Raw genomic sequence first — 27,508 nt, forward strand, 5'->3', positions numbered from 1 at the left:
AAGCCTGAATGTGTTTCGAAAGATTTGGAACTTGTGTTCTTTCATCTATTCAAAATACATAATAAAAAATATGATGCATGTTTAACGTACTTAATATAAAATTCACCAGAGTTTACCTGTAATTAAAAGTGCAATGTTGCATGCCGTCGTTAGTTCAGTATCAAGTATATTAATCAAATGCAAAATGTTAAATTTTAGAAACATAGAATAATAATTATTTGCGCTGGACTACTAATCACTTTCTGTCGTGATTTCAATACCAGAACTAAATTCATTTTGAAAACATCAATTTGATTTTTGGATGATAATTTTTCTGTGTAAAGAGATAATTTTTTGGCTGTGAGAGGACTAGAAGGATGTACGTAGACGGGTTAACATATATACTCTCAACATTTTCATTGACGTTTGGTAAGTATGATTAAAATCAGTATTCATCAAATTTAAATAAATCGTATAGTATTGTTTTAATCATAACATATTGAAAGAGTCTAAATGATTACATGTAATACATAGAATATTAATCGTGGAAGGAGTTTTGTAAAATAAATTGAAAACAAAACGTTTAATAATTTTATGCGTCCGAAGCGCTTTTCTTGATTTACCTTCATCAGGAACGCTCAAAGCCAAGCATTTGAAATCCGATGATGTATAAGTACCGAATATATAAATTGTAAGATTGTAAGAGTGAGGGCGGAATGTATGAAAGTAACATGAAATTTGTTACAAAAATTCTTTCGTTAAAACAGCTTTTGCATACAAGTGCATGTACGAAATGGCGAAATAAAACAAATTCTTGCATATAAGATGAGAAATAATATATACCATGAATAAAGGCAACTGTAGTATACCGTAAACCAAAATCGAGGTAAAACACATCAATTAAAAAAGGGACAAATTTATCAACAGGAACACTGAAGTGCAACAAAAACAAATGCCAACGTACACAGAAACGAACTATTTGATAACAACTGCAATGCCACTCTTTTCAAAAACACACAAAAATCATTTTTTTTCGCTATCATTAAATATTTTACTTCTTATCAAATTTAATTCGGACAACTATTGTTTCACGTGGTAAATGAATAAAAAGTAAAATCACAAATACTAACTCCGAGGAAAATTCAATCGGAAAGTCCCTAATCACATGGCAAAATCAAATGACAAAACACATCAAACGAATGGACAACTGTCATATTCCTGACTTGGTACAGGCATTTTCGAATGTAAATGAATAAAAGATACGATATGTGGTCTAATTGTCAGCGAGACAACAAGCAAAGTTGATGTTATCAACTATATTTCACCATACGGTCTTCAACATTAAGTATAACCATAATGTATATTCGGCTGTAATGCCGCAACCAACATTAAGAACAACCATAATATATAGTCAGCTATAATGCCGACCAACATTAAGTATAACTATAATATATAGTCGGCTATAAATGCCGCTACATGATAAAATGTTAAATATAATCGAGATTGGAAACAAATTAAAGAACAAAAGACAGCCCAGGTCAACCAATGGGTTTTCAACGCAGCGAGAAAATCCCGCGCCTATAGACGATAATGTATACTCGTTCCGCGAAATGGCAAGTTGAAAAAAAAAATTGACGGAACAAACGACGAACAACAAATATTCCATTCAACAAACAATGACAACCACTAAATTACCGGCTTGAAGTAAATTGGGATAAAATACCGAAGACAAAACACGCACAGGACAATTATTAACATTATAAATCATAAATATAGGTTCGCATATTAGGAGTGTTTAAAGAACAGTGAACGGATGATTTGGACTAATTCACTGAAACATGTCTACTGTGATTTGTCATTCAATCAAAAATTATCACATCGAATTATAGATAAAAAGTGACAGATACAAATATTATAGAAGCAAATCAGCATTTGAACAAATCAATGTGATAGCACTTTAAATAAAGGCAACAATAGTATACCGCTGTTCAAAAGTCATAAATTGATAGAAACAAAAACAAATGAAAAAAAAATATACATCTTATACAAATAAACGACTCGGTAGGGCTGATAACTGCTGAAAGCCCGGACTCCCTTTTTGTCAAAAAAAAACAAAGATAAACAACAACACCTTAGTATTGATAAAAAATATGTATTATCTATCCAAGCAACCTTTGTCTTGAAATCATATTCTGCAAAGTATCAAACTATTTAACCTATGTTTATGTAATAAAAGCAACAGTAGAACACCGCTATTTAAAAGTCATAAATCGATTGAGATCATAGATGCCAGGATTAATATTTGTATTTACGCCAGACGCGCGTTTCGTCTACAAAAGACTCATCAGTGACGCTCGAATCTAAAAAGGGTAAAAAAAGTCAAATAAAGTACGAAGTTGAAGAGCATTGAGGACCAAAATTCCTTAAAGTTTAGTTAAATACAGCTAAGGTAATCTACTAGTATTCCTGAGGCAGAAAAGCCTTAGTATTTCAAAAAATCAAAAGTTTTGTAAATAAAGGCAACAGTAGTATACCGCTGTTCAAACTCATAAATTCATGGACAAAAAACAAAATCGGGGTAACAAACTAAAACTGAGGGAAACGCATTAAATATATGAGGAGAACAACGACACAACACTAAAATGTAACACACACAGAAACGGACCAAGCATCAGACAAAATCCCACGAGAATAACAAATATAACATCAAAACCAAATACATGAATTTGGGATAGACAAGTACCGTGACACGTCTTATCGCAATGTTAATTTACACTCAAAAATAAGAGAAAACAAACGACGCAACGTTTAAATGTAACACACACAGAAACGAACTATAATATAACAATGGCCATATTCCTGACTTGGTACAGGACATTTTTAAAGGAAAAAATGGTGGGTTGAACCTGGTTTTGTGGCATGCCAAACCTCCCTCTTTTATAGCCATGTGAAATATAACATTAAAATGACAACTCAACACCACAGGACTACAATATAAATAAATTGGAGAACACAATTGACAAAGAAACACACTAACAACAGCCAACAAAAGGCAACAAGTTCAAAATTTTTATACGCCAGAAGTGCATTTTGTCCACACAAGATCTACAAGTGACGCCCAGATACAAAAGTTTGAAAGCCGAAACAAGCACAAAGTCGAACAGCATCGAGGACCAAAAGATCAAAAAAGTTGTGCCAAAAACGGCCAGGGTTTTCTGTTAGTTGTAAACAATTAATTTATAAATATGACCATATCAATGATAATTCATGTCAGCACAGGAGTGCTTACTACTGGGCTGGTGATACTCACGAAGAATAAAAACTTCATCAGTAGTGGCACTTACTATTAATTTAATGTGCAAATATCGCAATTAACGAAAATATCCTAAATACCTACCAATCATTTAAAACTGTAGACTTCGAACGGCTTATCCATAATTTTATATTCTGCAGAGACGCACGTTTCTGCTCAGATTGTACGTTAATTTTTCTTATGTAGCTTTAGAGTATTAACTTTTTATTCATGAATAAGTCATTGTGTGGGACTTTTTATAAATTGATTGATAACACGACTTAAATGGATAATTTACTGTAGCCATTGAAAGCTAATTTATAATACATTGAACGATTGCATGTTTTTCTTACGTGATAAAATTATATTTTCAACAAAATTCACATTTAATCACACAGGTATTTCCTTTTGTCTATTTCTTTAACTTTCGTTTTGTTTATTTCAAGATCCCATTAATGACTCTGTTTTTTACGAATAACACCAAATCACAAAAAGTCACTTTATCCTTATGGATATTTTTAGGGAAAAGTTCGGTGTTTAAAGTTAGAGTGGGTTGATGTGTCGTAATAGAAATATATATATATGATTTTAATTAAAGTAGCAGTGACTGGTAGATTTCCCGCGGTAGTGAACACATTTTACTATGTTTTCCAAATTATGTGCTCTTTTGTTATTTTTTTGTTCACGTTATTTTAAAACATATGCAAAGGGAAATTTTTACGCCAGTTAACCTGACTTTTATTAAAACACAGTAACGTGGTTGCGAAGTCTGTTATGCTGGCAATATTTGTTTGTACTAGTAATTTCTGTTAATCTTGTTATTTATTTGATGTATTGACTTTTTTGTCAAAGAGCAAATTAATTGTTTCGACAAAAAATACCTATAATACCGCAGTCCCACTAAAGCCCCAGTCCCACTAGACCACGATCGCACCACACTCACCGCGATCTAAAATAAATTCAGATCGTGGTGAGGTCGCAGTATGAGCGGCATGAAAATGTAAATTTTCGTTGCTTTCACGATGCTGCTACTTCCTCATTACGCTTCTACAACGACCCCGCTACGATTATACCACGTTCTCACCGCGCTTATTCTGCGAGCTTACTACGCTTATGAAGATTTTTCTACGCTCTTCTCGTTCTCACTACGACCATTCCACGAGTTATCCGATTGCAACACGATCTTACCAAGCTTCAACTGCGATTATAGCACGTTCTTACCAAGATTATACTACGTTCATACCGCAATCTTACTACGTTCTCAGCAATAACGTCAACATCGTGTTCCATATCAATACAGTTCCATTCCTTCTTTTTCTGATTAATATGTAGATTTCTCGAAAACAACACAGGCATGCCATTAAAATCTATTAGAAGACGTGGGCGTGGTGGTAGGGGTTGATGTAGAGGCAAAGGGAACTAAGTAACGAATCCTGATCAAGCGGAGATGTCGGACCGACCAATCCAACCTAAATAACAACCTATTGCTGGTCCATAAAGCTCAAATGACGATATTTTAGTGAACGATAGTAGAGATGACACAGATGTGTCAATAGATATAGAAAGATGTGGTATGAGTGCCAATGTGACAACTCTCCATCCAAGTAACAATTTATAAAAGTAAACCATTATAGGCCAAGATACGGCCTTCAACACGGAGCCTAGGCTCACACCGAACAGCAACCTATAAAGGGCCCACAAAATTACTAGGGTAAAACCATTTAAACGGGAAAACCAATGGTCTAATCTATATAAAAACGAGAAGCATGGTTGAGCCGTTAGAGCAAATGGATAATTACATACAGACAAACAAAATGTAGGGAGCATTTTTATATAATTTATGTTAAAATGACAATGAGAATGATGGTCGTAGTCAGGTCGTAAGAAGAGCGTGATGAGGACGGCAAGGGCGTGCTAGAATCGTACTATGGTCGTGAACAGCGTGGTATAGTCGTAGTGGAAGCGTAGTTTGGTCGCGGTGAGAACGTGATTGTCGTAGTGAGGTCGTAATAACGTCGCTGAGAGATCGTAGCGCAGTCTCTCCGAATAGAATCACGCTTTCGCTACGCTCTCGCTACGATGGTACAGCGACCTTTGCGATCTTAGTGCGCTCTCACTACGCTTCTACTGCGACCTGATTTCGCCACGAACGCATCACGATTGTTTTGAACATGTTCAAAGTTTGCCACGTTCATCACGATCTTGAAGACCTCACGACCGTCATACGACCTTACTGCGATCTACACGATCGTACTACGATCATTAAAATTTGCATTTTTTTCACAGATCGTAGTGCGATCGTGGCCTAGTGGGACTGCGGTATAAGGCCACAATCGCACTACGATCTGTGAAAAAAATGCAAATGTTGACGATCGTAATGCAATCTTGTAGATCGCAGTAAGGTCGTATAATAATAATAATAATGATAATAATATCTTTATTTAGAGAGAGTAACTCATTTGGATTACACAAATTTTCAATAAGGCTCTCGTAATACAATAATAATTACATTACAAATAAACAATGCATCAATAATAATGATAAATAAAGATAATGTACAATTTAAAATACAATAAACAATTATGATATGGCATTACAGTAAAAATATGATGGTAATGTTAAAAATACATAGATTTGTATTTATGTTTAAATTCGGATACTGTATTTGATTTTTTTTATTGAATTAGGAAGAGCATTCCACACTTTTGGTCCATTGTACGAGAAACTAGACTTATACAACTCCGTATTTGGTTTTGGAATAATAAAATTATCTGAGGATGAAAATCTCGTATTATATTTTTGGTTTGCAGAAGCTGATACAATAAGACTGGACATATATTCTGGAGCTAAGCCATGTTTTGCCTTATACATTAGTAATGATTTGTGATAAAGTATTCTTTGTGTAATTGGCACAATGTTACATTCGTGAAATAATTATCTTGAAGGTTTGGTGTAATCATGTTCGTCTAAAATTATTCTTGCTGCCTTTTTTTGCAGTTTTAGTAAACTATCTAATAGAAAGTTATTACAGTTTCCCCATATTGAACAACAATAATCTAAATGAGGTAAAACGTAAGCGTTATAGTACATTTGTCTAGCTTTGTGATTTAAATATTTCTTTATCCTTTTTAGTAAAGCTAAAGAAGAGTTAACTTTTTGGATTGTATAATCGATATGAGAAGACCAAGATAGAGATGCATCAATAAAAACACCTAGAACTTTTTCACATGTACTTTCTATAATTTGTTGTCCATTTAAAGCAAGTTTAATGTTTTCATTTGATGTAACGGAAAGCTTTTGTTTAGATCCAATGCATATAGATTTCGTTTTAGATACATTTACAGCATTTTATTGTCATCCCACCAGCGAAAAATATATTGTAAAACCGTATTAAGTTTTTGACTGATGCAACTTTTGTTTTGTCCAATGACTGATATGGTGCTATCATCAGCAAATAAATCGGTGTTATGATTAGGATTGGACAAAGGAAGATCACGGTATCACGGTCGTGGTGAGGTCTTCAAGATCTTAATGAGCGTGGCCAACTTTGAACATGTTCAAAACAATCGTGGTGCGGTCGTGGCGAAATCAGGTCGTAGAAGAAGCGTAGTGAGAGCGCACTAAGGTCGTGGAAAGATCGCAAAGGTCGCTGTACCATCGTAGCGAGAGCGTAGCGAAAGCGTGATTCTATTCGGAGAGACTGCGATACGATCTCACAGCGACATTATTACGACCTCACTACGACCATCACGTTCTCACCGCGACCCAACTACGCTAAGACCATATTACGATTCTAGCACGCCCTTGTCGTCCTCATCGCGCTCTTCTTACAACCCGACTACGTTCATTCTCATTGTCATTTTCACATAAATAAAGGCAACAGTAGTATACCGCTGTTCAAAACTCATAAATCCATGGACAAAAAACAAAATCGGGGTAACAAACTAAAACCGAGGGAAACGTATTAAATATAAGAGGAGAACAACGACATAACACTAAAATGTAACACACATAGACAAAATCCCACGAGAATAACAAATATAACATATATATATAACATCAAAACCAAATACATGAATTTGGGATAGACAAGTACCGTGACACGTCTTATCGCAATGTGAATTTACACTCAAAAATAAGAGAAAACAAACGACACAACGTTATAATGTAATACACACAGAAACGAACTATAATATAACAATGGCCATATTCCTGACTTGGTACAGGGCATTTTTAAAGGAAAAAATGGTGGGTTGAACCTGGTTTTGTGGCATGCCAAACCTCGCACTTGTATGGCCATGTGAAATATAACATCAAAATGACAAAATATATTAAATCTCTCCAGATTTAGTTTGTCTTTATTAATTAGGATTTCTTGTCCATTTTCTCTTACGGCTCAACCATGCTTGACACATCTGTGTCATCTCTGCTCTCATTCACTAAAATGTCATCATTTGAGCTTGATGGACAAGCAATAGGTTGTAATTTAGGTTGGATTGGTCGGTCCGACATCCCTGCTGAATCAGGATTCGTTACTATCAGGGCCCCCTCTGCCTCTTTTTCTACCCCTACCACCAAGCCCACGTGTTCTAGTAGATTTTGGAATTATGACTTTATATTCCCAGAAATCTACGTATTAATCAGAAATAGAAAGAATGAAACAGCAATGGAACACGATGTTGACGTTATTGCTGAGATCGTGGTAAGATCGCGATATGAACGTAGTATAATCGTGGTAAGAACGTGCTATAATCGCTGATGAAGGATGGTAAGATCGTGTTGCAATTGGATAACTCGTGGTATAGTCATAGTGAGAACGTGATTAGCGTAGTAAGATCATGATAATCGTAGAAAAGGCTTGGTTAGAACGTGGTAGACTCGTAACGGGATCGTTGTAGAAGCGTAAAGAGAACGTAGTATCATCGTGAACACAACGAAAATTAATATTTTCATCCCGCTCATACCGCGACCTCACCATGATCTGGATAAATTTTAGATCACAGTGAACGTGGTGCGATCGTGGTCTAGTGGGACAGGGGCTTAATATAAAAGTATAAAATTATATTAAAAAATATTCCGTTCCTGTTAAAAGAATTTTAGGTATCAACGTAATGACCGTTTTTAATCTGGCTCCAGCATGTTCTATTCAATGTTCCAGACTGCTTCACCATAACAATTGTTCTCCAATATATTAAATGAATTTGTTTGACATCTACGTCTTCTATATATTGGTCGGGTGAAATAATTGACATCTTAAGAAATCAACAAGATTTGCACTTAACGGATCTGTGGAAAGCATTAAGATTAATATTTCATTCACAACATTACGCAATGACGACTGAATAAAACATATTTTTTATAAACATGCAATTCAATCTATATCTGAAAAATAATGTTAGGTTCGAAAATAGAGTTTCTATAACATATTGACAATTTCAGAAACACTACAACAGGTTGTTGTTCAGTTTAATTAAAATAAGATTTCAAAAATCGATTTTGGAGTTGTTAACTTCTAAAATTCCATTTTTCAGTAATGGATTCATATTTGATGATTATGTAATGAGATTCTTATCGTAGCAACGAACATAATTGGAACGACGAAGAAAAACACATTAAGAGACTACTTAATCAAAGAACAAATAGAAAACCATTCCCGTATCAAGTATCTACTGTCGTGATCTTTAAATAGTTTGTTATTAGGTACGTTGATGGCTAAAACCCTTCTCAATTCAAATATATCAAAATAATATAATAAAATACGGAGCTGTGGTATAATTGTCAATGAGCAATTTTAGGTCCCCGTAATGGGGAAAACACAAACCGTATAATCAGTTAAAAGATGACCCGACATGAAACATGTGTAGCAATTCAATCGAGAAAACAAACAAAACAATAGTCCGGTTGCCAATTACCGATTTGATTCTATTATTACACACTTTTTAAACAAATTACTTCCCTTTGTCAATCGTAGACTGGACAAGATTCCCTTTTGCCAATGCAAAGCATGATGAATTGAAAGTGATGTATCGGCGGTTTAACTAATTTTTCATGAAAAATAATTTCTGATGTCAAAAGAATTTAGCTAAACAACAAATTAATGTAATTAAAAGATTAAAAAAACTTATAGATTACTCACATTACGCACAGGTAAATTTGCTCTGTCTGCTAGCTCTCCATTGTAAATAAAAAATAATGTCCGTCATAAGGGAGACAACCAAATTAGGGATCTCTAATTACAGGGTCAATTACGGGAATTGGCAATTAGCCTATTCACGGAAAACTAACATGACACACATGAACCAACATAAACTTCACAGCTACAGGCCCTTGGCTTGGATATGCACATAAGAAATGTATATGGTTGTGAGCGCTCAAGCCTCATCTTACATTTTAAGGTGTATAGCATAAGAACAAGCTTAAGTTCGCTACTCAGATTCAAAATAACAAGCTTTTAATAACACTAGTATATATTGATAGGGGTTTCATAAAAGAAATAAATGTGCCAAAAATATACATATAGGTCCGTGTGCTCGTTTTCGAGATATTAGCCAATGACATTTTGGCGGGAAAATGTTCTCTCTTGATTTTTCTTAGCTTTATCATTGACGAGTTCTCAAAAACTATTAAAAAATAACAACAGTTGTATAAGACTTTTACAGATAGCTTATATCGATACTTGTAAAAAATTAAAAAAGGAAAGATGGTGGTCAATGGGCAAATTTTTTGAAGGCATTCAAATGGATAAAACCAGAGGATTCCGAAAATCTGACAAAAATTCCAAAACATGACGAGCGAACATCCTTAAGATAATTGGTAAACTCTCGAAAATTTAATTAGAGAAAACAAATCGGCAGATCTTGAGATTCTGATAATTTTTGCCCAAGTCGGATTTATTTATCTGGTATCGTTTCGATATACAAGACAATTTATGAATGTAACCCTCATATATAAAGTATACGATTTGGTATGATTGCAAAATAGACAATTTATGTTCCATTTTAAGCTATGGTGGCAATCTTAGTTATTGGTGGAAACAAAAATGTTAAACTCAATCAGGGTTCCTGTTGGTGAATACATTGACCTTAATTGAAAATATTCAAGTTCAGAAACATTCTATGTTTAACAATTAATATTTTTACATCTGTAGGTAATTACATGTTTCCAGTTCTTAAAATGGACAACGGAAGTGGTATACGTGTAATGGACTTCTGGAATATGGAACAAGTTCATTGCGGTACTCACAGTACAAGTGAACTTTACCGGCATGATTATATAGATTACGCAGACGTTAGCTGTATCTCATTTGTAAGACCAAACTACCTAGTGATTTTTTCTATCCCTTTTTTATTTATAAAGCCTTTTTGCGAAAAATCTTTAAAAGTGTCATGTTTTCTCGAATTTTCAAATTATATGTAATTCAGTAGTTGAATCATAAATTAATAAGCCAACCTGTTAAAATTCTGTTTTAGTATTGAGTAAAGATAATTAAATTTTGTATCACTCTATTTCTGCTTTATTTACAGATATATGTATTTTATGGCGATACGGCGCGCAGTCTTAAGTATACCAACCCTACCACATTGAAAATTGAGGAATGGATGTCACGGGCTGCTGAATATACCTGGAATGGTATACCACAATCAACGGATAATTTCATCATCAAGTATACTTAACACAGTTCATCCAAAAAATAAAAATTTCATTGACATGGCTGTCTGTGATCATTAAAAACTAGATAAACTAGATAAACTGTTTTCCCAGCACTCCACTCTGAATTAATATAAAAAAGAAGATGTGGTATGATTGCAAATGAGACAACTCTCCACAAGAGACCAAAATGACACACAAATTAACAACTATAGGTCACCGTACGTCCTTCAACAATGAGCAAAGCCCATACCGCATAGTCAGCTATAAAAGGTCCCGAAATGACAATGTAAATCAATTCAAACGAGAAAACTAACGGCCGTATTTATGTACAAAAAAGAAAGAAAAACAAAAAGGTAGCACATAAACAAACGACAACCACTGAATTACAGGCTCCTGACTTGGGACAGGTACATTCTTACATGATGTGGCGGGGAATTAACTTTGTTATAACAACAAAGTCTCTGTAAGAAATAATTTACGTAGTTAAATTTTTTTTGAGAATCTTGTCTAGATCGACACAGTCTCATTGTTCTTCATAGTACTACGGATACTGTGTCATGTATTTAACCGATTTGTACTATAATTGTATAATTTTTTATTTAAATAAAGATCATAGATTTAGCTCTGAATGAATTTGGTTGATCTATAAACAGTGAAAACAACACTTTATAAATGTTATTCGTACGAGCTGCTTTTCTAGATTTACTCAAAGCCGAATATTTAACAGCCAAGGATATTTATTATATGATGTATCATACACAATCATTTATTTCCAGTACTTTTTATGACTACGAGTTTATTTGGATGAATGAAAGAAATGACACACTTTATGCTGGTATGTACTATACAGAAGACAACGACAATTATCCACAGTTTGTTTACTCAATAGGCGGAGTTAATTTTACAGGTAAATAATTTATTTTGGATGAAACACGTCTTCTGATTGGCTGAAAGTGTTTGGTCTATTTGCTCATAGACACAATTTTGGCATGTGACCACGACATCATGAAATTTTTTATCATTATTAACTCCTTTTTTGAATTAAATTAAAAAGAATGACTTTAATATTTGTGTCTGTCTATTCGAAATAACATAAATAATGTGGTGCACACTTTTAAATAACACGAACTACGCGGGTTATTCAGTGTGCACCACATTTTTTTTATGTTATTTTTTCATAGACAGAAAAAAATATTACAGTCATTCCTTAAATATTTATATAAGTATTACCTCCATAACTTATATGTATGCATTCAATAAACTTGTAGGAAAATCAAGTAAACAACAATGTTTTTTTCATCGATTGATAATACCTAGTGTTTGATATGGAGAAGGATTTGTTTTCTCACTATTGTTTAAACCTTTCTTTTTTGTGAGGAGGGAGGCGCTTTATCTTGTATTGCTATTTTTATCACTCTGAAGAATTTTAATTTACCATGGCTTTGACATACTTCTATTTTTTTCAAGTTTTACAAGTGTAAGAAGCTTCCTGTGTTAAAATGTTTGAAACTATACCTAGTGGTTATATTAAGCAATAGTTTAAAAAAAAAAACAGACAGCACTATATGCAAAAGTGCAGACAAACAACAGTCTATTATAACACTAAACAATAGATTGTATTCTATTCAGTGCCGTTCAGTTGCTTATTAGACAATTCAGTACTGTTCAGTAGCCTTCCAGAAAATTTATCAAGATGTTGATGTTTACAGGTAAAAAATTACTGAACAGTCTGAATATAGACAGAACAAGTCTTAATTGACTGCGAGTTAAGTGTATGATTTAATAGTTCTGAATTTACTACATAAAAATCTATGAAAATTTACCGAAAGGCTGTAAAAGATATATTCATTAAATGTCCACTTGATAAAGAGTTCTTCATATAAAAATGATCGTTTCCAATCAAAATTGATTAATTAATGTGATGAACTCATATGATCGTTTAAAGGCAGTTCCTGTACGACTAGCAGCATCTGTCGCGTTGCTCATGGTCAGCAGTAGTAAACAATCATAGATAAAAAGAATTCGGAAATGTTACATTTGAATTGACCAAATTGAGGACCAAAATTCCTAAAAGGTTTGCCAAATACAGCTAAGGTAAACTTGAAATGATTATATCAATGGTGACAGCCATCGGTGACACATATATGCTGTTACGATCAAACAAAGCATGGCGTTGGCCGTAAAATCGAATACTGGTAGATGTAAAAAGTAGAATAACAAAAACACAAACGAATGGATAACAACTGTCATATTCCTGACATTTTCTTATGAAATACTTCAGAAATAAATCAAGGAGTATGTCGCCTTGTAAAACTTTTCTTTGATATTTTAAAATGTTCTTTACTGTTGCTTAAACCAAATAAACAATAAGTCACACTTTTGCAAAACTTTAAAGATGTATATGTAACTCTTTCAAAAAATCTTTTCAGAAAGTACAAATTCATTGGAAACATAAATGAACCTGAATGATTGGATTTTGTAGAACGATTTCTTTAACTATAACTCAATGTTTGTAGAAATTTTAATGTAACCGGTTACATAGTTACTATGAGATATGCAAATACGTAGTCTAAGACATAAAATAATTTGGAACTGAAAATAATGAACATTTTAAAATTGTCTGTTTCAGGTAGCAATAATCCAACAAACGTTTCAACTGTAACTTTTGCGAAATATTTAGAAGTTTACTTTTGGATGTCAGGTGTGTATTCCACAGATTAACAAAAAAAATCAAAAAAATATTGCATCGGTTCTTAACACTGACTCAGCTGCACCCACTGTATCCATCAACTTAAATCCATCAGATGCGTTTACCGAAAACGTATTATCAACCTGAACATAGAGGTTTTTATATTTTACAAATTCAAGATCCGGAAGGAAATTATTTAAAAGATGAAACGAAAACAAGAACAATATACTGAACCAAACACGTCTATGCTACGATTAAAAGTATACTAGTATGCAAACAAACAAAAACATGATCAGAAAAAAACATAATATATAAAGATATGATAACAATGGCCTATATTTCTTCAGTTTTGTACTAAAGTGGGAAGCTTCTGATGCTTTACATGCATATACCGCAGTGTGCATGCAATATAAATCAAAATATGAAGATTAGAATACGACCAGTTCATCAAACAGATCAGACGTATGCTGTTCAACTTGTGTAGTTTTTTTTCTTCATAACTCTACTTGTTCAATTTTATTTGCAAGCACACACTGACACTTAATTATTTATTTCTACAAATGTTCCATCTATTGTAGATAGCTGTAATATTTCAAGTGTTAACCAACATTTAAATGAATGTCCAGGTAAGATCTACAGATGAGTTTTAATGCAATCTCAATTGATATCAGTAAAGAAAACATATTCTTGTTCTTTGGAATACCTGTTTGTTCTTAAAATTATTCTGTAATTTACCTAAAAAAAACAACTTCCATATGAAATTGATACATTAGTTTTCATTTATTTTTAGGAAAGGTCCCTCCAATCATACAAACTCCACAGACATCAGTATTGTTTACCAGCCGTGACAATGTTACTCTCGTTTGTTCATACCTTTCATATTATCCAGTACTCGATGTGCGCTGGAACTTCGATTCTTCTGAAAATGGCGTCCGTATAATTATAACCAATGACATAGATCATACAAAATACAGTGGTTCATCAACCCAAGTACCTTCATTAACTATCCATGCTGCAGAATTGTCTGACCAGGGGAACTACACCTGTTCTATGAAAAACCGATATGGATGGGCAGAGGGAAGTGGTATTCAGATAAATATGTTAACGGGTATTGAATATTTTTTTATTTTTTTCTTAAACGTTTAGGTACAGGTTTTTGAGATAGCAACCTATCATTAAAAAACACGTACAAGACATTTCGTTAACATTCCTCTCAATAAAAGATATATACAAAACATAAGATATGCAATAAACACCAAAAACTTCAAAGTACAAAAGCATTTATACATTTCAATCTTGTGTCCATCAATCTTGAATATTGTCTCCACGCACCTCTTAATCGGTCTTTCATAATTATGTTGATTGATCAGTTAGCCATATTCTATTCATTAATCGTATCTTTCATTTCAATATTTCTAAAGAAAAATGAAACTCGTAATTAATGGAGACTAAAATCCTTGGATGAAACAGAAAATCAAAGTAAAAACGAAAACTGAAAGAATCGGGTGCATCCCATCTGCTGTTGTTTCTAGTTCAATTATGCAAATTAAAACTCCTATGTAAGATTTTAAAAAGAATCTCTCTTAAACTAGAGGGCGAAGTGTGTGTTTGATGTCTAAATGGCAGAATGTATAGATAAATATGAATTCGGTTAAACAATTGCCAAATCATCGGTATAACATTTCAGAAAAGTTTATTATAAATTATTTCAATACCGATGTTCTGACTGAAAGGATGATAATACCCTCGCGTACTGATAGTCTACCAGTAGCAGTATCGACCCAGTTCTGTAAAGCTGAAAACAACACTTTATAATGTGCATGCGTCTGTAGTACTTTTCTGGATCATCATTCATCCGGAACGATTAAAGAGGATTATTTGAATGTCAATGATTTATAAAACCGAAACAGTAGAAAAGTTATATGACCATATTGGACTCAGTTAAAATAATACCAAAATCTATTTTAGGATGAAATTTGAAACCGAAAACTATATTGAATAACTTTGAAATAGGCTGTCCACTGTATTGTATAGTTTTCTCGTTTTGGTCGTTTTATATTTGTCATTTCTGAGTCTTAAATTGCTGACTATGCCGTATGGGTTTTTCTCACAGTCGAAAGTCATACAGTGACCTATAGTTGTTAGCTTCTGTCATTGTGTTTCCTGGTTGAGAGTTGTCTCATGGTTTCAATCATACCACAAGTTATCTTCCTTTTTTATATGATCCAAATTTCCAACTTTATCGAGTAGAATTCAGTGAATGTCTTTATTAACAGACTTCCTAATAAAAAGTAAAATAACAAAAAATACCGAAGTCTAAGAAATATATAAAACAGACAGTCCCTAATCACATGGCAAAATCAAAAGCTAAAACACGTCAAACAAATGGATTTATTTCACTGCATGTTGATTTTGATGGTGAAATCAACATTTGATTGGTTGAAACTATCACACGTGACGTCGAACAAAACTTCATATTACCCTCAGAGTATCATATTCCCCTCTGAACATCATATTCCCCTCTGTAGGTCGGGACCTCGTAGTATGACGTTACGCGCGGTTACATGTAATGTGCATACCGTTTAAAAGTCGTTTAATTAAATTAGTGTTAACTAAGTCATTAACGTGTTTAAATTTATTCAAGCGTTTAAATAAAAAGACTATTAATTAGGTCTTTCCACTTTAAGACCTTTTGTTTTTCTTCTGATTATTTTTTTTTCCTTCTTCTGCCGTCTGAGATGCTTTTTTGTCTTACAACATATCGAATGGATTGTTGGCCAATGATGTTGTACAATGATGGGGGTTTCAAAACTCACCCTGTGTGACCGAACACTTATTCTTTTAGGAGTTATCTCCCCGCGTCCCCTTTTTCTTGTTATCGCTATATCTCTAAAATCGTAAAAGATTTTAGCAAACTGTTTTCACCAAATTGTTCATCTACTCTTAAGAATGATTTGGTTAATTTTGACTTGAGTGATAGGAAGACATCTTATGGAGTTATTTCCCTTTGAAAATTTAAGATAGGCGATTTATTGAATAAACTCATACGTTATAAGTTGTAGAGGCCTACAGTCTTTTGATATAAAGTCCTTGGTCCATTTGAAGGAAATTGAGGTCAAGTTCAAAGGTCAAGGTCATGTTTGAAAAATTTAAATTTTGAATTTTGCTTGTAATTGTTATTCAAAAGAAACTGTTAATGATATGATGTGTTTGCCAAATTACTGTTTACAATAAGGCGCAACTTCAACCTATTTCAGTCGAAGTGTTTTGGTTAACCCTTAAAGGAGTTTTCTCCCATTATGTATTTGAAATCATTATTTCTCCACAACCATACAAGTGATTGACCTGAGGTCTTTTGATTTGAGATCACCGTGACTTATGACCTCAAAATTGAGGTCAAAGTCAAAGGTCAATTTGACGTTCTAGATTTTGACCTTTGTAAAAAATTCTTTCTGATTCATTATAAAACAATTAAGTCGTCTGCATAAACCTAGTAATCTTATTTTTTTATATCAGTTTGATTTACCACATTACATTAACACGGAGTTACATTTTCTAACATCGTTTTTTAAATTTCATTGTTATTTTCAAGGTGGAAAGACCTTCAATTGTTCTCTGAAGAATTGGTTTTTTATTTACTTTTGATCCGTACTGTTTTTGCCGTGTTTAGCTATTTAAACAAGCAGATAAGAAAACAAACGTACACAAATTAATATCTTATATTCAGTAATTAAACGAAGCATAGTAAGTGGAATAAAACATTCATTTCCCTTAGCTTCGAGAGATATGAAGATTTGTTCAACCTCGAAAAATCACATTTCCCTCGGGCAGAGCCCTCGTGAAATATGAATATTCTTGGGTGAACAAATCTTCATATCTCCCTCAGGAACGGGGAAAAAATGTATATTATTCCACTGCATGTTGATTTTGATAACGAAATCAACATTTGATTCGTTGAAACGTTAACACGTGACGTTGAACAAAACTTCATATTCACCTCTGACTATCATCATATTCCCCTCTGACATGTCGGGACTAAATCGTGCGACGTTACGCGCGGTTTATGTACATAACTTCTTAAGCTTAGACTTCTTATTTTCTAAATAGCTGTAACAAATATCATTATCGTGTTCAAATTTATTTCAGACGTAAAACAAAAAGACTAATCAAATAATCAATGTTTATCCGTACTGGTTATCTATGATTGATTGATTGTTGGTTGCTTAACGTCCAGTGGCAAATATTTCATGCATATTCAGGACGAGAACAAGTTCACAATAAATACTATAGGTAGGTCTTGAAATAATAAGAGGCCATCTGGGATGGTTATTTATGTATGTCGTGTTTAGTAATAATAGCAAGCAGATAAGTCGGGAAAATGCTGGTATGCAAACTAATATTTGAAGTTCAGATAGTATAAAAAGCTTAGGCAGTGGAATAAAACATGCATTTCCCTTGGCCTCGGGAGATATGAAGATTTGTTCACCCTCGAAAAATCATATTTCCCTCGGCCAGAGCCCTCGTGAAATATATATATTTTTGAGTTAACAAATCTTCATATCTCCCCCAGGCACGGGAAATAAATGTATAAAATACAGTCATATTCCTGACTTTGTACATGTTTTTTCTTTGGTAAAAAATTGTGGATTAAATCATAATTGTAGTGTAATTTATTTATCTAGATATACTTTTCTAGATACCAGTCTTTGTCAGTGTCCATGTTCTCAAGTCAAGAATGGATCAAGTTACACAGCAGAGGAATTGCAAGTCCTTCTTTCGTCATCGCTTAAGAAATTGGAAAAGGTACTAAAAGTTGACAAAAAACTGTTATCGTCGTATGTCAGTAAACATGTGTCTGCATCGGATGATAGGCAATCGTCGCGGTCATTGGGAATCGGAGGTATTGTCTGCCTTTGTTTGATGGCTGCAGCTATTCTAGGAATGGATTTGATGTCAATCAAACGTCACACTGCTACTGCCAAAGGAATATGCTTAGGAAGACCTCAAAAACTGTGACCCGAAATGACAAACATTTATCATAATGCTACATTGATAGAAAAGCAGAATTGTACTATTACATTAGAATAGTTTCAATAAAATAACATGCTAATTGTACGAAAGAGGCACCGATATGGTATACTTTGTGTTTAATGCTATTGTTTGTCCCTTCTCATTCTCATAAAGATACCTGCTAAGTATCTCCCAATCCATAAATGCATTTAGATTTGGGAAAGCATTAAGATTTGTACTTGTATCAGATAGTAAATAAACTCATCATAGATACTTGGCTTAAAATTGTGTACCGTGCAAAACGCGCGTTTCGTCTATAAAATACTCATCGGTGTACCATCACTCGAGAGAAAAAAGTTTAAAAAACCAAATAAATAACGAAAGTGAGGAGCATTGCGGACCCAAATTTCTGCAAGGTTTTGCCAAGTACAGATCATAACGAGGTGATGCAATAAATTGTATTGGCAAATGTTTCGGATCAACAAATAGCCATATATATCGGCTTCAACAAATGCCGGTCTCTTTTAAAATTTAAAGAAAAAACAATAAACAAAACACAATAGTGTGCTTTTAAATCTTAAATTTATAATAGATATGACGCATACACTTGAATCATCATAGTTGATACAGCATAAACGAATCATTGTTTTCAAAAAAGCAATTTAAGGAATCTAGGGTGCCTAAATATCCAACAAAAGATTCTACTTAAAATTTTCTTAAAGCTTTCTGGATTAAAGTCTTTCAAATTTGAATATCAAAATTAGGGGTCACGGACCTTTTTTTTCGCAATGAAATTCACTGAATTTAACAAAATCACATTTTTTCATATGGGTTATTGGGAAAACTTATTTTCCCTATTAACCCTCTCCCTTTCACACCGGTACAGCTTACCGGTGAAACCAATTTCAAGATTTTTTGGGGGACATTTAGACTTGTTTAATCGCCATTTTCTGGCGTACAGATGTGGTTGAGGGCTCAAATTAATCCTCAGATAACCAGCAATGCGATTTAATGTGCATCAAACCTCTACCATTATTAGTTAATAAACAAGTCGCCCCTTACTGATGTGTAATTTTTCTGTAAAAACCATTTATTTTTCTTCGAATTTTGAGGGATATTCTCAAAAAGAAGTGCAAAGAAAACTGATCTTTTAAGAGGATTTATGTCTTTTTTCAATAACTGTGCAGTGAGTTTTTGAAGAATAGTATTAAACTAATAGTTCTAACTTGTAAGATATTATGAGAAAAGAGACAAAAACCGCTAAAATATTCTGAATTTTTTTTGCAAAGTTGAAATAGATCTAACAAAACATGGTTTCGTAAGTGTTGCGGTATACTAAAGTTGAAAACACTTTTGTTTGAATAAAGGAACATGTATATTTCAATGAAAAAAATGACAGTTTTTAAGAGTGGATTCCTCCTAGATTTGCGTAAAAATCATGCATTTGGCAACAAAAAAAATATCATCTGAACACATAATTCCAAAAAGAAAATAAACTGGGTGAGAATCTTTATATTATTATTTTTTTTTTAATTTCTTCCGTAGTAGTAGACTTAAGTACTTAAATTTCGATAAATTCACTACAATGCCAGTGTAACTTAACTAAACTTAACTTTACTTTCAATTTCAATTTCAAAAAGGAAACCTTCGAAAATTTTTTTAAAAGAATGTGTGTGTGTGCAAAATTGCCCCCCCCCCCTTTTTTACCCCCTATGCTCCATCGGGCTCGGTCAAGGGTGTCCCAGATCAAGTTAGCATTGGTAATTCAATGAATTTTCCCTTGTTAAATCAAAGTTTAGGTTGCTGATTGATTGAAAACGAATTAGACAAATAACTAGGGTCCAAGTTTGAAATCGGACAAAAAGAGCGTCTAAAATCAATTATTTTGAATGTTACGGACATCGATATTTCAAGGCCTATAGCACGTTATGCGTCTATTTATACCACTATGATAACTTATATGGCTTCAACAGACTCGAGGAATTGTGTTTCCATCAAAACCTGACCCTATTAGCCCACCAATATGTCTCTGCGCGACTTTATGCCCAAGGATTTCGTAATTTTTCATTTTTCTCCAACGGTCACGTGACTTTTGGAAATATACCACGTGACCAAAAAATGACGAATTATCTTCAAACTTAATTTTTTGAAATATTTTACCAATTATCTTTCATTTGAGCCCAACATGGCATGTGTATGACCATTGATGCGAATTCATTTAAACTTTGATAATGTATTTTCGATAAGTAAAGGTCTAAAATGCATGAAAGGGAAAGGGTTAAGAAAACATTTAAGGAATGACTGTAATATTTTCTCTGTCTATGAAGAAATAACATAAAAAATTTGGTGCACACTGAATAAAGCGCGTAGCGGGTTATTTAACAGTGTGCACCACATTTTTTTATGTTATTTCGAATAGACAGAAAAAATATTACAGTCATTTCTTATAATTTAATTCTAAATTCCATTTGAAACCGTATAGAAAACCATGAAAAAACGTTGATGACGTCAAGGTCACATGACTAAATTATGTCTATGGGTTGATAACAAAATAACGTCAGCCAATCAGAAGACGTGGTACATCCAATTTTAAATTATTAAACAATAGAACTGGTTAAAATTCAATGAAAGAAGTTATTTCCATACTTCCAAAAGAAAATAAAAAAGAGGTCATGGGCCTGATTTTCTTTATAAAAAAAAACAACATAAACTATCCTTCCAAATTCAATATTATTATTTGAAAGTTGTAGTGACGTTCAGGTCAAAATTGTTATAAAGCCAAATAAGTACAAAGTTGGAGAGCATTGAGGACCCAGAGTTCCAAAAAGTAATGCCAAATACGGCTAAGGTAATCTATGTCTGGGATAGGAAGTTCCTTATTTTTTCGAAATATTCAAAATTTTCTATACCAGTAAATTTATATATAAAAAAAAAGACCATGTAAAATTGATCATTAGTTTTGACGATGTTAAGTCGAATTCTATCTGAATGATTTTCAATTGGAATTTTCTTAGTTTCAAATAACATTTTTTCTTTCCGATCTTAAATACAGTTCCGCATGTTAAAAACACAGATGAATATTTATGCCATTAACAGTTATTTAACATCTTCTTACTTTTATAATTAATGTCATGACTGTATATACTGGGAGCCATTCTGTCTTTTATTTGAATATGCATTTAAAAAGGTACCAAGTCACAAGCATATATCAGGTATTTGTTAGGTAAGAAATTCATGTTCACCAACTCAGAGTCACTAATATGCAACAGGAACAGTAGATTACGCAATGCATAACTCAAGGCAGCTCAGGGCAAACACAGAATAGGATTTTATTATAAAGTCGTGTTTGATAGCAAAAGAATTTCAAATACTATATATATAAATACTTTAACGTTTAACAATCTCTTCTTCCGTTGGTCCATCTGGGCATGTGTTACCAGTTTGAACTAAAAATATAATGTATTTACATTTACTGAGTATCCTTAAGCAGCAATATGGCATTTCAGGTTTAAATATTTCAATTACCAAGTTAAAAGCTCGTCTCAGTATATTTTGGTTTATGTTCATAAAAAAAAATATTCCGACTTTCTTTTCCGTTCATATGTTTGCTCTACACTCGCTTTCAATAATTAAAATACATTTGTAGTTAAAGTATACGTGTAAATCATATGTCGAGCCGTAGATGATCAGCTTTAAATCGGAAACCACTTTATCATTGAATCAACAAAATACCTTTGTTTAAAACTGGTCGAATATTGACCAGAAACATATTATATAATACGTTATCGTGTACTTTTTTACCGATCATGTGGGGAAAGCATTTTTTATGCAAGTGAAACCAGTGATGGTTTAAGAATATGATGCGTCGTATTGACATCACGTTATATTTCAGCATGGCTCTAATTCTCATAACGGGTACGTATTTTATTAGTAAATGTTCTCACAATACATTTTTGTAATACAAGTACTTAAATTTATATATAATAATTGTGAGTGTTACCTCAAATTCAAAATATATGTAGAAAACAATTCTTGCTTGTTTTGGGTTTTTTTTTTACATATTGTCCTTGTTTCTTTTTTTTTTTTTTTTTTTTTTTTTTTGGTAATTGAAATTATCATTTGCCGATCTTTTGTAAAAAAAAATCGAAGACAGAAGATATGAGCGGAGGGCATACACAACTCTTTTCAAGTCGAACAAAAACTGTCATTGCTATTGCAAAACATGAAGGACGACGAAAAAAACTAACAAACCATTAAAACTGAAGTCTGACTGAGCAATATATTATCATGGCGTATTAAATGTCGTTCACGATTCGTTATGAAAACCTGCTTATATATCAATAATATTCTATTTATCATCATTTTGATGAAGGATATCTGATATCCGAGATATTTATTGTGGGTCTGTGATTTGGGGTAGGGGCCATTAGTTTTCAACAGTTTCATACTTTTATGCATTAGCGTTTTATTATGACGACAACAATATATTTTTTGAATATGTAACAGGCTCTTACACTATTGAGATTTGCAAAGATAGTTGGCCCGGGTGTCACAAAACGATGTCACTCGATATGACCATGTGTAGTAGTAGTACCAACTTTAGCCAAAAATGTCAGAAATCTTGCGGTGTATGCAGTGGTATGTAGAACCTTATGAAATTATAATGTACAATTGGCTTACTGTTAGTGCTTTTAAATAAACATATCAAAATCTTCACAAAATAAACTGGAACTGAGGTTATATCAGTAAAAGGAAATAGAAAGATACCAAAGTTTTCCGGTTTTTTCCATCCCAAAAAAAAAAGAATTCTATTGCATCAATTTTCTTATTTTACAACACTAGTTAAGCCTGAATTTCAAAAGTCAGAACGTGACTCTTCTTGTTTGATTTATGATGAAAATATAAAGATGTATGCATGTAATGTTTGCAGCGAATATTTTTTTTATTCCGGTAAATCATTGGAAGCTAAAGACAGGAAGCCCAGGAACGAAATTTTGAATTATATGTAGATCTATATTTCATGTGTAGCTATATTTCATGATTGGTCTAGCAAGATTAATATCTTTTTATCAATGTCTGATGCAAAGAAAAAAAAGGAAATAACCCTTGAAATATTGTATGCGTCCGAATCGCTTTCCTGATTTACCTTAATCACGAATGCTCAAAACCAAATATTTGAAAGCCAAGAATGTACAAGAACAGAAATGTGGAGAGCGGCATGACCTAAAGGGACATACAAGTAATAGCTTAATCCATCTGAGGTCAATTTTGCCTGAGGGAGTTAAAACTTTTAAGCCCTCAAATAGTTGTGTAGATGTAAATATTCTGAAACATGTTCTTTACGCTCCAGCAGATGAATAGCCAGAACCCAACAAAGTATAAATCTTTGTTGTTCTTCATATTGGAGATGTAGTATGATTTGCATCGCAATTAACTAAGTGTTATTAAATGGGATTAAGACGGATTTTGGCTCACTTTGTCGATTAACATTTTATATAAAAGATAAAAAGATGTGTTATGATTCTTAATAAGATAACTCTTCACTTGAGTCCAAATGACATAACCATTGAACTACAGGCTCCGTACTTGGGGTAGACAAATACAGAATGCGGCGGTTTGAAACATTTTTGCAGGTGCCAATCCCTCCCACAGACACAGATGTTTAACAGTATTACATAAGAACAAACTATCAAAATTACTCAGATCGATAAAAGTACAAAATCACAAAAGACACATATTACATATCTCAGAGTACCCGTAAATATTATAATCTAGTTTTTGTTTCAAAAAGAAAGACATGTTTGTTAGACAAATTTCAAAAGACCGATAAAGCTAATACAGCAATAACTGCTATATATATTTATTATACCTCAGTATGTTTTTTTTTAAACAAAAAGTAGTGAAATAGTTGTGCTATTTCATTCTACAGACTATTTGCCAGTCAATAGTTTCAAAGACTATAACCCCGGTTAATAGTTCCATCAACATATTTCCCGTACTTTTTCATATTTATTTTTCATTGGACAATAATGACGTCATAAACTTCTCTGATTGAATTTTTGCGCTTGTTGGCAACGCCAACTTTGATATCGTAATTGTTTTAATCTGTTTATGTCTGTCCTAGTTTCAAATTAACATATCACTTACCAGAAGCAAATAAAAAAGAATAAGAAAATCTTCGCGACGCATTTTTAAAAGATCTAAAATATAAAAAAAAATGTACTATATGGGTCTATGACTTTTGTACAGTACTTAAGCTAATCTAGTAGAATTTATTTTATTCACGGGAATTTTTCCTAGTCTTGACTCTTGATTACAGTAAATGAAATATTTATAAATACAACCAAAACTATAAAAAAAAATATATTTCATCATGTGCATGTTTATGTAACATTATTCTTTTCTTTCAGATGATTTACGTAGACTTTTAAGAAAGTTGATTTGTTCGGTATAATAAAACACTTAATGACTGGTTATGAGGGTAATAGCAAGTTTGGTGTCCCTTTGATTCGCCTCGAGCAATAGTTGGTATTTCAGGGACAACAAACTTGCTATTACCCTCATCAGGCATTTAATGTACTCGACAAAGGAAGACTTGTTAGGTCAAACTTCTATATATTTTTTTATAATTTCAGATAAATGTTCGTGCCCATGTTCAGACAAAACTCCACATTTTGTCAACCTCACAAAAAGTATGATGATGGAAAACATTCGGCGAATGGAGCAAGTTATGACAGTCGATAAAACGAAACTATCTTCGTATCGGAGGACGAAAATATCAACATCGGACGACAGAAAATCTGCTAAATCAATAGGACAACTTGGAGCTGTTATACTTATTGTTATTTTTCTAGGAATAGTTTTGTTGGACCTATGTCCAAGACATACCGAAAGTAATAAAGTGGACGTATTGAAACCAAAGAAAAAAGAACTATGCGTCTAATTGTGTCTTGGTTGATATCGTTATTTCATACGACTAATCAATTCGATGATAAAATGGTTAGATTGCTCTTTGTAATTCGTCAAAAACACGGTAGTTTCCATATTATTTTGGTTGAGATTTTTTTAAAGGTGATATACTTGTGAATGAGACAACTATCCACTTGACCAGAAACCAAAGGACAAAATTCTCTACAACGATGTTGCACTGTACTGTCTTCAACAACCGTATATTCTGTGTTTTGTAGTTTTTTAAATTAACAATTTTTCAGGTTAAAAACATACACTGTTATACTTACACAGTATTGGGCCTGGAGTATATGGATTTTGTTTTCTCTTGAAATCAGCTTTATGATTGTTCAAACTTTATATAGTATTTTACAGCAGCAAGAACAAAACTTGCGTCACTTTCTGTTCTAAGAGAGATAACCGGGTTTTTTTTCGTCATACTTTTGTTGATCAAAATTAAATGTGTATTATCATTACTGTTCTTTGGTCTTCTTTGCTAATACAATGCCATTCTTCGTATCGCTCACGATAAATGAATATTCAGTAAATCACGATTGTGTCTAAGACACGAAGAAGGTAAGGAGAACGGAATTGTGGATTTTAGACGACAAATAAAACATATTAAACTTATCCGTTGTCATCTGTGACATAGATAATCCTTAATGATCGTCAGTTTCTCCTTGACACGAAATTCCAATAACCCTGAAAATATTAAAGGATTGAATGGGGTATATTATACAATTACAGGCTTTGCGTAGTTGTTTTACGAGCATATATCGACTTGGAAGAATTACAAAAATGTATATCGAAGGAAGAAAGGATACAAAGGCTACAATTAATTGTTCTATTATTATTTTCAAAAAGTAAGAAGTAGAGCACCAATTCATTTGATTGGTTGTTTCGATTGTCAAATATTCTTAAAAAAAAAACATTTCTATCTGCTGTTTTCAGTCTACCTTTGAAAACAGATTTGAACATGTGAATCTTTTTAAACGAATCAAATTAGTAAGAATATACACAACAATAATATAACGAAGTATCGTCACTTTGTCACTGGACGTTCAGCAAACAATTAAAACGACAATGAAAGACAATCATGTTAATTTTCCCAACATACCTTTTCTTGATTTCTTGAATTTCTAAATAAGGCTTCATCATTGTTCAGCAGCTTGACAGTGGTATATTCTAGCATATAGAGTGCTTTTTCAGATGTGTGGGACACCTAATTGGCTATTGGTACTTTACGGAACGGAACGGAACGGAACGGAACGGAACGGAAAGGAATTTCACTTAAGGTATCCAAAGGGGGCATTTATCAAAATTTCGAAAAATCTTTAAAACAAAACAAACTTTAAAATTTCTGTGTTTTACGGTTTTCCATATACAAATAACACAAATGTATACTTAATCTCATCTTCACAGGTGAAATGTGTAATAATGTATAACATCGGGAAATATTCTGTAGATGAATATGTCGGATTGTCCTGATAAATTATCATGAAATTAACGCATTTGCAAGTCATGCATTATGATATCTAGACTGACCTCACGTCGTCCTTGATTAGAGACAGTGATCAAAATGAATCTGATTTGAACTTTTTAATTTATTTTTCCGTTCCGCAAAGTACCAATTGCTCTGAGGAATTGGTATTTAACGGAAAAAACGGAAACAGACATCTTTAATGTAATTAAAGCAGTATGATAAAAAAAAATTGTCTGACACCTCTTTTTGCATGAGTGGTATGTGTTTTAGATAGCATTTTCGACTTGATCAATAATAAAAAATTTAACACAAAGGCAGGTTACACAAAAAGTCTTTCTCCTTCCATCGGTAATTATATTTTAAAAAAGAGGCCTTCAACAGCCCGTTCCGTCGATGATTAGAGACAGTGATCCAGTTGAATCTGATGTAAACTTTTTAATTTATTTTTCCGTTCCGT

At 33.0% G+C, this 27,508-nt stretch overlaps 1 protein-coding gene and 1 long non-coding RNA gene across 2 annotated transcripts; both read left to right on the forward strand.

Moving 5' to 3' along the window:
* The first annotated feature begins 178 nt into the window (after positions 1-178).
* LOC143062386 (uncharacterized) lies at positions 179-18,887 on the forward strand. Its single transcript, XM_076234097.1, has 8 exons — positions 179-408; positions 10,419-10,576; positions 10,795-10,934; positions 11,698-11,828; positions 13,551-13,622; positions 14,189-14,236; positions 14,401-14,718; positions 18,307-18,887. Exons 1-8 carry the CDS (start codon positions 357-359, stop codon positions 18,624-18,626), a joined length of 1,239 nt encoding a protein of 412 aa, XP_076090212.1. The 5' UTR covers positions 179-356; the 3' UTR covers positions 18,627-18,887.
* Positions 18,888-22,369: 3,482 nt separating this feature from the next.
* On the forward strand, positions 22,370-26,044 carry LOC143062387 (uncharacterized). The gene is made up of 3 exons (XR_012974723.1): positions 22,370-22,535; positions 23,127-23,258; positions 25,256-26,044. It is a non-coding gene; the product is annotated as an uncharacterized LOC143062387 (long non-coding RNA).
* The last annotated feature ends 1,464 nt before the right edge of the window (positions 26,045-27,508 follow it).

The sequence above is a fragment of the Mytilus galloprovincialis genome, chromosome 2, assembly GCF_965363235.1.
Source record: "Mytilus galloprovincialis chromosome 2, xbMytGall1.hap1.1, whole genome shotgun sequence".
NCBI lineage: Eukaryota > Metazoa > Mollusca > Bivalvia > Mytilida > Mytilidae > Mytilus > Mytilus galloprovincialis.